At 45.1% G+C, this 13,404-nt stretch overlaps 1 protein-coding gene across 1 annotated transcript in view; it reads left to right on the forward strand.

Annotated features, from left to right (window-relative positions):
• The first annotated feature begins 7,762 nt into the window (after nucleotides 1-7,762).
• Nucleotides 7,763-13,404, forward strand: part of CPA2 (carboxypeptidase A2) — a 35,288-nt gene continuing 29,646 nt past the window's right edge. The window contains exons 1-2 of the mRNA XM_057504977.1: nucleotides 7,763-7,961; nucleotides 8,929-9,127. Coding sequence (XP_057360960.1) covers nucleotides 7,763-7,961; nucleotides 8,929-9,127 — 398 coding nt within the window. The remainder of the gene's footprint in view (nucleotides 7,962-8,928; nucleotides 9,128-13,404) is intronic.

The raw sequence follows: 13,404 nt of genomic DNA on the forward strand, positions 1-13,404 counted from the left end.
TTTCTTTCCTCCTTGACACCCCTCCTCCACTTTGTTCCCTCAGGCAGAACTCACTACATCCTCTGTCATGCTCCAGTGTACCTTGAAAAGCCCTCTGTTCAGCATCTTTAACATCTTAATGTGTTCGTTTGTAAGTCTCTCTGTCCCATCTATATCTATATCTATATATCTATATCCCAGACTTTAAAGGTGGAATCCATGATTTGTCATCTTTGTTTCTCTCTGACCCAGCACAGTGCCAGACAGATAATGTGGTTGACTCAATATACAAAGAGACTCATGAATGCAAATGAGAAGAGCTGGGGAAAGAAGAGGCAGAGAAAGCAGGGCAGTGGCCAAGATCTAAAACTTAGTGAATGATTCTGGTATCTCTAACTTGATATGATGTTTGTTATCTAAATAGCACCAAAACAAAAGTGAAAAACCAAAACATCAAGCTCAAAATATAGGAGTAAGTTGCAGAGGCAGATTTAGACTCAAGTTATCTGGCTTCAGAGTTTGGGCTCTTAATTACAATGATTTTATCCATTATTCTCTGAGGGTGTAAGATCCTGATTTCAAGGTAAGCTGATCACCACCTCCCACACAGCTGTAAGTGATGTCCAAGCAGATATGATCTCACCAGGAAAAGGAAGATCATGACTTTTTCCCAGATAACAGAGGAAGGGCCCGTGCTCCAAATGTTTTGCTTGTGGATCTAAAAAATAAGCCAATGACGGTATTACCTGAAGAGTCATTTATATCAAAGACTGCTATTTTTCATGGTCTCACCCATGGGGCTAGAACAGATCAGAATTGGGGGTGGGAGATAGCTGCCTACAGGAAGAAAGAAGCAGTGTTGAGTTAAACCAGGGGCTATAAATATGAGGAGATTAGCTAGGGTACATCTGTGAGTACATTAAACAACAAACAGAGGCTAAACACAGCTGGGAGGACATCCGAAGCCAAGGAGAGAAACACACTGAAGCAAAGGCATAAGGCAAGGACATGGTTGGGGGAGGAACGAAAATATGACCAGGCACACTGGGACTGGATCAGTGAGCCAGGAACAGAACCCATGAAGTGGGAGATCATGAAACCAAGGCTGCAGACTCCAGCTGTGGCTGGATGTTGTTTGTATGCAGAGGCTGGTGTGAATTGTCAGGGTGCGGGTGCCTGTACTGCACACCAGTCCCTTTTTGCTGAATGGGACAAACTGGGCTGCGTGTTTTTAAGGTAGAAAGCTGTAACATGTTTGGGTAGCTTGCTTGAGGGGAGGCATGGAATTCTTGGCTTGTCTCTATCTTTGGTGCACCACCCAGCTAAATGATCAGAACCAACCTCTGTGGCAATGTCCAACTACATGAAGCATAATTCTTGTCAGGAGCTATGATGCAGGGAACTATGAGGTGTAGGGAAGGGTCTAACTGTGATGGACATGTTCAAGAATGAGAATATACATATAGGAGCTGTTTAGATGGGGAGCTGGGAACTATGGCTATAGGGTAGACAGTCTCAAACTCTTAACCAGTGTCTGCTTTCCAAGACGGGATGGGATAGTTTATGTGAGAGGAGAGATGAGGCAGTAGGTTAAATCTAAATCTAATAAGCAACAACAATAATACTGAAAATAGATCACTTTTAGAGAGTGCTTGCGTAGCTCCGGGAGTAAGGGAGTTCCCTGCCTAGGGCAAGTTCCCTATGAATCCAGTGAAACCAAAGGAGAACAAGGGGAAGGTAAGGTTGGGTTAAAGGGTTTTATTGCTCACAGCTCAGTCTCTCGTTCAGCTTTCCCTGGCACACTCCCAAGTCTTTCCTCTCTGGCCCCCAACTAGCAAGCTAGCTCCGTCCATCCCTCCAGCCACAGTGTACACTCACTTCCCTTGCCTGCCCCTTCCAGGAGGAATGCCCCAGGCAGGTTCCTGGTGACTGGTGGGCACCAGACCAATTATGTATCAGGAACAGAGAACAGAGGGGAGGAGAGCATGGCTGTTTTCTCTCCACCCCTTGCCTTGGCTGTGGCTCTGCATGGCCCATTGATATGCAAATAGGGTGGGAAATTCTGGGTGCAAACTTCCATTTACCCCATAGCTTGCCATATGCCAGGCACTAAAGTAAGCATTTTATGATTTATTTACTCTTCAAAAATAGGTATCCCAATTTTATGGATGATAAAACAGAAGGAAATTAAATGACATGCCCAAGGTCATATAGGTGCTGAGTGTGGGGGAGCTGGGTCTTGGATTTTGTCTGACCACAAAGATTTTGTTTTACCACGATGATAATACATTATCCATTCTCTTAATGGAGAGCAGTTAGGTAAGAACTTGGGAGACCAAATATCAAACTGAGTCCAGAGACCCGAGGACTTTAAGGGAAATGGAGCCAAGAGTCAAACAGCAGAGATGGGAGTATTTAAGTAAAAAGGAGGAGGATTTACTTGGCTGAGTGGAGAGGCCTTACAGCATCAGCTTGTCTCATCTGTAGTTGTTAAGCCTGGTGAGCTTATTGTATATCAGGTAGAAATTCAGGTTGGTCTTTTGAAGAAAAGGGGAAATGGAAACTTAGCAGGAAGGGTTGATAAGGGTAGGAATGAGCTTTGCTCTGAATGTTGAGTACAAGAGGCTGCAGTGGCTATGATGCCAGGCTTCTTGTTCATGGAGTGGAAGAATGAACTTTGCAAACACTCAAGGTAAGAGAGCAAGTGAGAGGCTTTTATTTAGAGAGAAAGCATAAAGTGAGAGGACAGAGCTCCTGGCTCATGCCAGGAGGGTACAAGAGAGTCCTGGGGTGGTACATCGTGTAGGGGTTTTATAGGTGGTTGAGACACAAAGGGCTAGAGCTGTACACCTGGTAAATGGTCCCAAAATGGTTATCTTGGAAGAGACATTAAGTTTCTTATTAGTCTTCCTGCTTATTTATAAGAAATTTACTGCTCTGATTTCCTCCCAGGATAGCAGCTTCCTAGTCTGGGAGCATATCACTTAAGACTGACTGCCTGCTTTGCTCCCAAGGTGGGCTGAGTTATCCTCTGTTTGTTAAAGTATGTTAAGAAACTTACTTTTTAACTAACTGGGTTTTAAAATGCAATCTTATTTTCAAGATGGAATCCTTCCTGTTTTTACAAGTTGTTTGGGCTTGCTTGCTACATTGCCCAGGTTGCAAATCATTTGTTTAGGGCTGGAGGAAGAAAAGCAACACCTGGGCAAAGTCAGAAAAACAAGTTGGGACCCCCCCAGCAGGCCAAAGCAAATCCCACAATGGATTATCTTGCTTTGTTTTTTCCGGAGGCCCTGACCATACTCTGTCTAAGCCCATTGTCCCTGTATCAGCTACAGCAGTGAAGTTTATGGTCAAGGGTTTGAGAGAAGAATGGGGAGAGGACACCATCAAGTAAACCAGATGCAACTACAGCTCTGCCCCAACATCCCCACCCCCTGCCCCATCTCTCATGAAGGAATTCTATGTCCCAGTAGATTCTAGAGTAGTGTTTTCAAAATAGCAACCCATTAATAGATTGTGAAATCAATCTAGTGAATTGTGACCAGCATTTATTAAAACATAAATAGAAAATAATAGTTTCACATATAATAAGGGTAAATATTGTTTTTGTTTCAGTGTGTGTGTGTGTGTGTGCTGAGTTGCAATGTAAAATGTGTTTCTTATTACTCTGGTGATAAAAAAAATAAAAGCCACTGCTCTGAAGTAGTTTCCTTTGTAATTCTGTATCAGCCAGCCAGCTATTCCACTAAATTAGAGAAGGCACTTGTCAGTCCACACAGTCCTGGTTTTTGTATGCTAGTAATTAGTAAATCTTCACCCACAATGTAGGATAGACCACTGTCTAGATTTGTGAAAAGTTGAATTAAATTATACTTTAAGAGAACTTTAGGTTTATTATTTTCAAATAGAGTAAGTGGAAGCAAGCTGACCAACTGTTTCCTGGTACACAGAATGGATTTTGCCTTGGTGAATAAACAAGAGTAATTTGTATCTGACATTTCAAAGAAGGCTTAGAAACAGGCCAGCCTTTGTTTAAATCATAATTACCCCGTTTGTATGTAAAAGAATAGTTCTAAAGGTTTTCGAAACAACTAGTTTCAAAAATAATTATCTTTTAAGTAGATAATTATTCCCCTTCCAATCTTGTTTACACTATTCAGAACTCCAGTGAACTCTTTTTTTCCCCCCATAGATAGTACAAAGGTTAACTTCAGCCAGCCCTTCCTCAAATTATCACAAATTCCCAATTAGTGAATTCTAAACAGGGTTTCCCTGTAACAATATACCAAAGACTTGTATGATGTGTTCTTTATTGCTTTGAATAACATCTGACAAGTTTCCAAGTACCAGGCTACCTGGATATTCTCTGTCAGGAAAATGTGGTCAGAGGTGCATGGGAGGGTAAGAGGAAATACAAATCAGGCACAAACATGCGGGGGTGGTACAGAAGACAAAAGGTAAACAAATGCTCTTTTTAAAAAAAAGTGTCTATAACATAAAGTGAATATTACATTTATAGGTACTTTTTAGTGTACAGAAGAGCTGCACTTTAAATTTACCAAAGCTAGAGGTGAAAATAGAAAATTGAGCTTTTTTCCTATGTAGTCTGGAAGTTATTAGAGGGGCCGAGAGAAGCTGGCAGAGGGAGAAAACATGTATGACGAAAAAATTATATTTGTCCTTTTGTGAATAACTTATTTCTCGTTGCAGATTTCTACTCAGTGTACAAAAGCAAATACATGAAATCATTTAAAAAAAAAAAACAAAAATACCATAATCCTGGGCAATGTTGTTTTCTAATTCTTACCTTTCATCTTCTGAGCTTGGCATCTTTCATAGGTGGTTCCTGAAGCTACCTTATTACAGGGGCCTGCTGTCTATAATTTTCTTTGTTTATTAGGGCCCTCTGTCACCATGAAGTTTCATGTGTTCAAACTCTTGAATGAACAACTCTGCTACTAATTAGTATAAATCAAAAGGTGGAATGGAATACGGGAGATAAAAACCAGGTCCCAATGGAAGGGTCTGCAGCCAGGGTTAGTAAGACTGACTGGCAGGTTAGCGAGTTGAGTAAGAGACAAAAGGGACTGGAGAAATACCACTTAGGGCCAGAGTTCTGAGGCTCTTTTCTCTGATTGCACCACTTCGGATGCAGAACAGGTCTGTGGTGGCCTCCGTTGATTGTGTCCTTCCATTCTAGCAGATTGCCGGTTTGTCCCACAGTGCCCTTGGCCTTCCAAAACTTAGAGTTAGATCCCAGTTGCTCTTGATAAGGAAAATATTCAACACAGCCGTCAAGGTTGGCAAACCGCTTTTTCCTCCAGTTGGCAAAGTACTCCCAGCTCCCTCCTTGCCTCCTCCAGGCTCCTCTTGTGCCCTGCACATGCTGAAATGCCACAGATCAAAATACTATAAATTGCTCCCCTTGCTTGTGCTCAGGGCTCAGACCTTGGGAGATTACTCCCCTCTGGGCCCACCGGTGTAAAATAAACCTCAAAACTCCAAGACCTCCAAGCGCCGCTTGGTTCTTCCATCAGTGATCCAGTCCAGGTTTTCCAGTATTTTCCATAACATTTGGTTCCCTGCCCAGGAAACCCAACCGCTGGCCCATTGTTGCCACCGGTTTGGGGCAGGGGCAATGGCGGGGCGGTGATGGAACAGGAGATCACAACGGAGAAGGTGCGCCCTGCCTGATCTTTCAGCAGTCTCCTGCCCAGTCGCCCTGGGCCAGCCCTGCTCCACTGTTCCCACCGGACTCAAGGAGGCTTGGCAGGTGAGGACCTGGTTCCAACGTCGCATCCGGTAAGGCCCCGGGGCACCTGACCCAGCCAGTCCCACCCATTGGGGTGGAAGGGGAGCCTGATCACCTCCTGGAGACTTCTTAGAAGTCTCACAGGTAGACATTCCCTAGGGGGAATGTTTAAACTGGTCTGAGTGTGTGTGAGTGAGTGAGTGAGTGTGCAGGGTGGCTGAAGTCATTCAGTCTGCACTGAATCTGTGATCCCACAGCCTGTGCTACGGAATCTGAGTGGGCCCTCATCTGCATTCACGGTCAGCCGTCACAACATATCGGTGATTCAGCTTCAGCTGACCTGGCCCGGGACTTATATGGGTGCACCTTAGTCAAGGCTGACCAAAGTCTCTTCGAGGAACGTGAACGGACAAGCATCTGACTGGTCTCCTCTCTAGAGGAGGCACCCCTCCCTTGTCTGTTGTCGCAGCACTGTCCATGGACATGTCATGGGGTCAGGGCACAGTAAACCCACAGTCCTTGACACTATGATCAAGAATTTCAGGAAGGGATTTTCAGAAAACTCCAGAGTAAAATTAACTCCTGGCAGATTGAAAACCCTGTGTGAATCTGTATTGCCCACCTTTACTGTAGGGTGGCCTCCAGAAGGAACCCTAGATGTCCCAACAATCCTCTGAATCTGGCGGGTCATCCTAGAGATCCAGGTCACCCTAATCAGTTCCCAGGCTTAAACTCCTGGTTATAAGTTGCCCAGACTCTTCCCTCTTGGGTGTGATTCGCTTGCAACAGGCAGGGACAGGGTAGGGTCTTAGTTGCCTCAACAAAGAAGCCTGCAAAGAATCAATAGAAGCCTGAGCCTCTGCAAATTCTTGCTGGTGACCCAGAGAAAGAGCCAATATTGCCCCTACCTTATGTGCCCCCAAGGTTGGCAGCCCCCAGCCCCCATCTCAGACAGCCTGCCACTGTCAGCCTCCCCGCCAACTCCAGAACCAGTGGACCCATTCTCCCCTGGACCAGCAGCCAGACTGTGCCCTTGGTCGGGAGCAGGCACCCTTCAGATGCCTGTGCAAGAGACACCGGAACCTGAAGGGGGTAATAAAGATGAGACCATCCAGCCCAGCCAGTCCATGTTTTACTATCAGCCCTTCTCCACAGCTAATCTCCTCAATTAAAAACACATCACCCTGTCGGAAAAGCCACAAGCCTTAGTTGGTCTCATGATCAAACCCATCGGCCAACCTGGAAAAACTGCCAACAGCTTTTCTATACCCTGTTCACAATAGAAGAGAAGAGGCAGCCAGGGTCCTTGACTGGGGTGCATGGGCTGAAATCGTTGTCCCTGAGGAGCGCCCCCAGTGGGACTTCACCACTCCTGTGAAGTACAGGACCAGATCCGCTGATATCAGGATGCCTTCCTCCAGGGGATCAAAGCCAGGTCCAAAAAGCCTATGAACATGACCAAAGTATCTTCAGCCACTCAACAACCAGGAGAGTCTCTTGAGGATTATTATGAAAGACTGTCTGAAGCTTATCGCATCTACACCCCCTTCAATCTGAGTCACCAGGGAGTCAACAAATGGTCAACACCTCAGTCATAGCTCAAATCGCCCCAGACATCAGGTAAAAAGCTCCAAAAACTTGAAGGCTTTGCCAGGATAAATATCACTCAACTGATTAAAATTGCCAACAAAGTATATCTAAACAGAGAAGTTGAGACTGACAGAGAGGCTGAAAGAAAAATGAAGAAAAAGGCCAGCTTCCTGGAGGCTGCCCTAAAAGAAAGATGACCAAAAGGCAGAGAAAATCCAGCCACCAAGAGGGGGGAAGCCCAGGATGCCCCTAGCCAGGGACCAGTGTGCTTACTGTGAAGAGAAGGGAGATTGGAAGAACAAATGCCCCAACTGAGGCAAATCCCCGAAGCCCAGTCGCTGCTAGGAGGAGCCTCACGGGGAAAGACTCATTAGTCTGGAATTAACAGACTCAGACTGACAAAGACCAGGCTCTCTCACGCTCAGCGCCCATGAGCCCATGGTCAAAATTAAAGTTGGGGGACAACAGATGATTTTTATGGTTGACACAGGGGCAGAACACTCTGTGATCATCCTCCCTGTAACTCCCTTCAGTAAAAAGACTGCAACTATTCTCGGAGCCACTGGGACACAGCAGTCCAGCAGCACTTTCGCCAAGCCTGCCAGTGTGAACTCGGAAGCCACAAAGCCTGACATAAGTTTCTCTACCTGCCCGAATGCCCTGTTCCCCTCCTCAGCCAAGACATACTCTCAAAGCTCGGAACCCAAATAACTTTTGAACCAACTGGATGCACCAGCCTCAAACTAAACCCAGTCCAAGAAGAGCCAGGGTCCCTTGTACTGGCAATAACTGCACCTTGGGAAGAGGAGTGGAGGCTATTCCGTGCCCAGACCCTCTCAAGTAGCCCACTTGAATTCAGAGCTGACTTCCTCTCAGTATGGGCTGAAGACACCCCACCTGAACTTGCTCATAACCGAGCCCCTGTCATTGTAGAATTGACTCCAGAGGCCCAGCCACAAAGACAGCAGCAGTACCTCCTCTCATAAGAGGTAAGAGCAGGCACCCAGGAACACCTGATCAGACTCAAAGAGGCAGGCATTCTAACCGAGTGTCAGTCGCCCTGGAACACCCCACTTCTACCAATCAAAAAGCCAGGAGGAGGGCACTAGCCTGTTCAAGACCTGTGAGCCATTAACAGAGTGACTGTTTCTTTACACCCAGTGGTCCCAATTCTGTATACCCAGCCAAATTCCGGAGTCTGCCAAATGGTTCACTTGCCTAGACTTAAAAGATGCCTTTTTCTGCCTCTGGTTGGCCCCCCCAAAGCCAGCTCTTGTTTGCCTTCGAATGGACTAAACAGAACCGGATACAGTGGCAAATGCAGTTAACATGGACATGGCTTATGTAAGGGTTCAAGAGTTCACCCACTCTCTTTGGAGAGGCACTGGCTGCAGATTTTACCAGCTTTCTGAGGGAAGCCATGTGCTGCCTTCTCCTGCAGTATGTAGATGACCTCCTCCGTGCCAGTGACACCTAGCAAAATTGTGCAAAAGGCACAAAGGCCCTCCTGCAACTCCTGTCAGACGCAGGACACTGAGCCTCATAAAAAAAGGGCACAAATCTGCCAGCAGTAAGTCCGGTACTTGGGCTTTCTCCTCACCCAGGGAAAAACGGCACTAAGGCTGAAGAAGAAAAAGGTCATTATCTCCTTAGCCCAGCTCCAGATGAAGAAAGGCATACGAAAGTTCCTGGGGGCCACCAGGTTCTGCAAAATCTGGATTCCCGGATTCTCTGCAATGGCAAAACCCCTCTACAGCCTCCTGGGGGGGGCCATACCGAGAACCCCCTGTCTAGACAAAAGAGGCAAGAGCCACCTTCCTGGAAATAAAGCCTGCTTCAGAACAAGCACCATCCCTAGGCCTGCTGGATACAAAAAAGCCCTTCAATCTCTTCCTATATGAAAAAAAATAACCCTTGAAGTTCTCACATAAACTTTTAGGCCCTGGCAGTGGCTGGTTGCATCCCTGTCAGAAAAAAAACAAAAACTAAACCCAATTGAGGCAGGATGGCCACCCTGCCTCAGGACACTGGCAGCCACAGTTCTATTCATTAAAAAAACAGATAAATTTACTCTGGGACAAAAAAATAAATGTCAAGATCCCCCATACTGTTGTGTCCCTCTTAAACACACAGGGACACCGATTCCTCTCCAACTCTCAGCTGGCACAATACTAAAACTCCTCAAGGCTGTCTAGCTCCCAGAAAAACTAGCAATTCTGCATTGCAAAGAACACCAAAAAAGAACACAACCCAGTAACACAGGGGAACCAGCTGGCAGATAAAGCAGCTAAAATAGCGGCCAATAAAAAACAGATAAAGCTCCTTCCCTCACCATGGCCCTAATGCCCCCAGTGGAGACCCCTCCACCCAAGTACACTGAAAAAGAGAAAGACTGGGCCATGGCTGAGGGAGCCACCCTAACTTAAAAAAAAAAAAAAAAAAAAGATGGTTGCTGCCTGACAGACACATCTTTGTCCCAACTGCAACTAGAAGGCATCTAGTCAGCAAATACCATCAGTTCACCCACCTAAGAAAAACTGCACTTGAAGCCCTCCTTAAAAAGCAATACTAACCTGCCTTTGTAGCAGATGCAGTACAGATTTTAACTGAATCTCTCAACATTACCTGGAAACTCCATACTGCATACAGGCCACAAAACTCAGGGAAAGTGGAGCAAATAAATTGCACCCCCAAAGGAACCCTAGCTAGGTTTTGCCAAGGAACTGGCCTCTGGTGGCCAGACCTACTGCCCCTGGCTCTCCTGCATGCTGGCTGCACACCTGGGACTCAAGGCTTTTCCCCTTTTGAATTAGCGTATAGACACCCTCCCCCGTGTCTAGGAAGCCTCCCAGGGAACCTACACCAGATAAGAAATAAGAGAGTAAGAAAACAGCTCCAAGCCTAAGAGCCACCTTAAATAAGCTGCAGCAATATACCATAGAAAGAGCCCTGATCTCCTTAGGGACCCCAGTACATTACTTCTGGGCTGTAGACTCAGTCTGAGTCAAAAATTTAAAAAGGGACCTCCTCAAACCTCAGTGAACTGGACACCACATTGTTGCTCTAACTACTCCTATTGCCCTCAAAGTCACAGGCTTCACTCTGTGGGTCCATCATTCCAGAGTGAGGAGAGCCCATACTCCGGACAAAGATACATCAGTAGAAAGCCCAGCCAGACCTCCAGATCCTCTACACCTCTGCATCTGACGATTATCCTCTGACTAATGAACACCTGCAAGCCATGGATCCTGGCCCTCGTCAGAATGGAATCTCTCATCCCGGCATTAAACTCTCTGCTGCTGCCCCCTCTGACTAAACTGTTCTTCAAAAAGTTGCTCTTCCTATTGTCTATTGGGTAATCATTAAGTTGTTTTGCTGTGCTTACCTTTCTCTCCTAGCTGAACTCAAGTTTCAGTCTACATTTCCAAAGTACCTCTCTATAATGTTTAACTGTACAAAAGTTGTAAAGTGCATGGTCATCACCCAAGGGAGCTGCCCTCAGTGGCCCTACACCTTTAGCACCTGTCCTCTCACACTCAAATAAGCCAGCCTGAGTGTAATGCTGAGCTGCATAAAAATAAATTAGGACTGAAAAAAACTGAGTATTTTTTGTTAAGCACAGGCTTATCAAGAGTCTGAAGGACTCATTTCAACCTGTACACACAAGGCCCATACAGACAAATGCATAAAAACATAATCATTTGTGTTCTTCACAAAGTACTCAGTCTTTAACGAAAGAGTCACAAGGAAAAAAATCCTAGCTCAAAACAATTAAAAGTATAAATACAAACCATTATAACCCTATCATAAACCAAAAAGATGATGCCTCCTAAAATGAAGTGTTTAAAGGGGCATCAGAGGGGGCAGTGATAAGGAAAATATTCAACACAGCCGTCAAGGTCAGCAAACTGCTTTTTTCCTCCAGTTGGCAAAGCCCTCCCAGCTTCCTCCTTGCCTCCTCCAGGCTCCTCTTTTTTTTTTTTTGAGAGGGCATCTCTCATATTTATTGATCAAATGGTTGTTAACAACAATAAAATTCTGTATAGGGGAGTCAATGCTCAATGCACAATCATTAATCCACCCCAAGCCTAATTCTCAACAGTCTCCAATCTTCTGAAGCATAACGAACAAGTTCTTACATGGTGAACAAGTTCTTACATAGTGAATAAGTTCTTACATGGTGTACAGTGCAAGGGCAGTCATCACAGAAACTTTCGGTTTTGATCACGCATTATGAACTATAAACAATCAGGTCAAATATGGATATTCGTTTGATTTTTATACTTGATTTATATGTGGATCCCACATTTCTCCCTTTATTATTATTATTATTATTTTTTTTTTTAATAAAATGCTGAAGTGGTAGGTAGATGCAAAATAAAGGTAGAAAACATAGTTTAGCGTTGTAAGAGAGCAAATGTAGATGATCAGGTGTGTACCTGTAGACTATGTGTTAATCCAAGCTAGACAAGGGCAATAAAACATCCACGTATGCAGAAGATTTCTCTCAAAACAGGGGGGGTGAGGTTCTAAGCCTCACCTCTGTTGATCCCCAGTTTCTCACCTGATGGCCCCCCTGCGACTGTGCCTGTCTTGGGTTCTTCCTCCCTTGAGGAATCTTACCCGTCTCTGGCTAACCAGTCATCTTCCGCGGCCATACAGGGAAATGTAAAGTTGGTAAGTGAGTCCAGGCTCCTCTTTTGCCCTGCGCATGCAGAAATGCCACAGATCAAAATACTATAAATTGCTCCACTTGCTTGTGCTCAGGGCTCAGACCTTGGGAGATTACTCCCCTCTGGGCCCGCCAGTGTAAAATAAACCTCAAAACTCCAAGACCTCAAAGTGCCTCTTGGTTCTTCCGTCAGTGATCCAGTCCAGGTTTTCCAGTATTTTCCGTAACATTCTAGGCCAAGCATGTGTGGTTCATTCAGGTCTTGTCATCTAATTCTGGAAAGAGAAGTTTGCTACGAGAGAAGTCAGAGAAAAGTTTCTTTAGTCTTAAAAAAAGTCTTGCACAGGGAAGAAGTGGGCCCTCTTCGTTTGGTGGGTGATACTGAGTCTGCACGTGGTGATTGCAGCTTTGACAGCTACCTGTGAGCACAGGGCATTAGAGTAGGAGTATAGAGAAGACTAAGTCCTGAGCTGCTGACAACAAATTCTGGAACCATCCTGATCTTGGACTTCTTTTGGTCATGAAAATTTTCCTTATAAGCATTTTAAGTTGGCTTTTCTATTACTTGCAGTAAATACAAGGTCTTAATCATCTTATTCTCTGTAATTTTTAGAGCAGCTCGTTTTACTTAGAAGGGCCTCTCTAATGGTTCAGGTGTTAAATAAAGAACAAAGTGCATGCACTCCTTTGAGGGGGTGTGGCTTTACCTGTGGAAACAATGGTGAGAACTATTAACAGCGGAGAAAGGGTCCTTATATCGCTGTGGGTCTCTGTGGGTGGAGTGCCTCATCCCTTTTCTTTCCGCAGAGCCTCTTTTTCTAATTCCAATAAATGTGGGCACACGGTCCTACTTGTTCTCATTCTACCTTCACCAGGCATTCATTTCAGTCCCGACATTGACTACAGTAGGACATTCTTCCAGTTGGAGCCCTTTCCTGACAATTTGGAATTGGAGCCAGGGAAGAGATCAGTCTCTTCAGGCCACTACACTTAGAGCAGCTTTTTGGGGTCCACATTTCTCTTCCTGTAGATTGGGAAAAAGGATAGGCAGGTTGTAACAGAAAGAAAAGAATGAAATAGAGAAGGGCAGAGATGTGCAATGGAAGTTCAGACGGTTTTCAAGTCCCTGTCTCTGGTTAATTTGTAAGCCGCATCTGTTGACTCACTGACGGGCATCATCTTATGTCACTAGCAGATTCTTACAATAAATTCCCCTTTTTGCTTTAGTCTAGCTCGTGGGTTTCTATTTACTAGAAAACGAAGGAATCCTTTAAACTGGTCTGCTAGTAAATGCTTAACGACGGGCTCCGATTGTTACAAGCTCTGATTTTGTTGCACTGGCTGATTTCCACGACATAAATACTCCCACTGTTGCCTATTTCAAGCTATCAAAGTGACTTACTGAATA

The sequence above is a fragment of the Manis pentadactyla genome, chromosome 7, assembly GCF_030020395.1.
Source record: "Manis pentadactyla isolate mManPen7 chromosome 7, mManPen7.hap1, whole genome shotgun sequence".
Taxonomy (NCBI): domain Eukaryota; kingdom Metazoa; phylum Chordata; class Mammalia; order Pholidota; family Manidae; genus Manis; species Manis pentadactyla.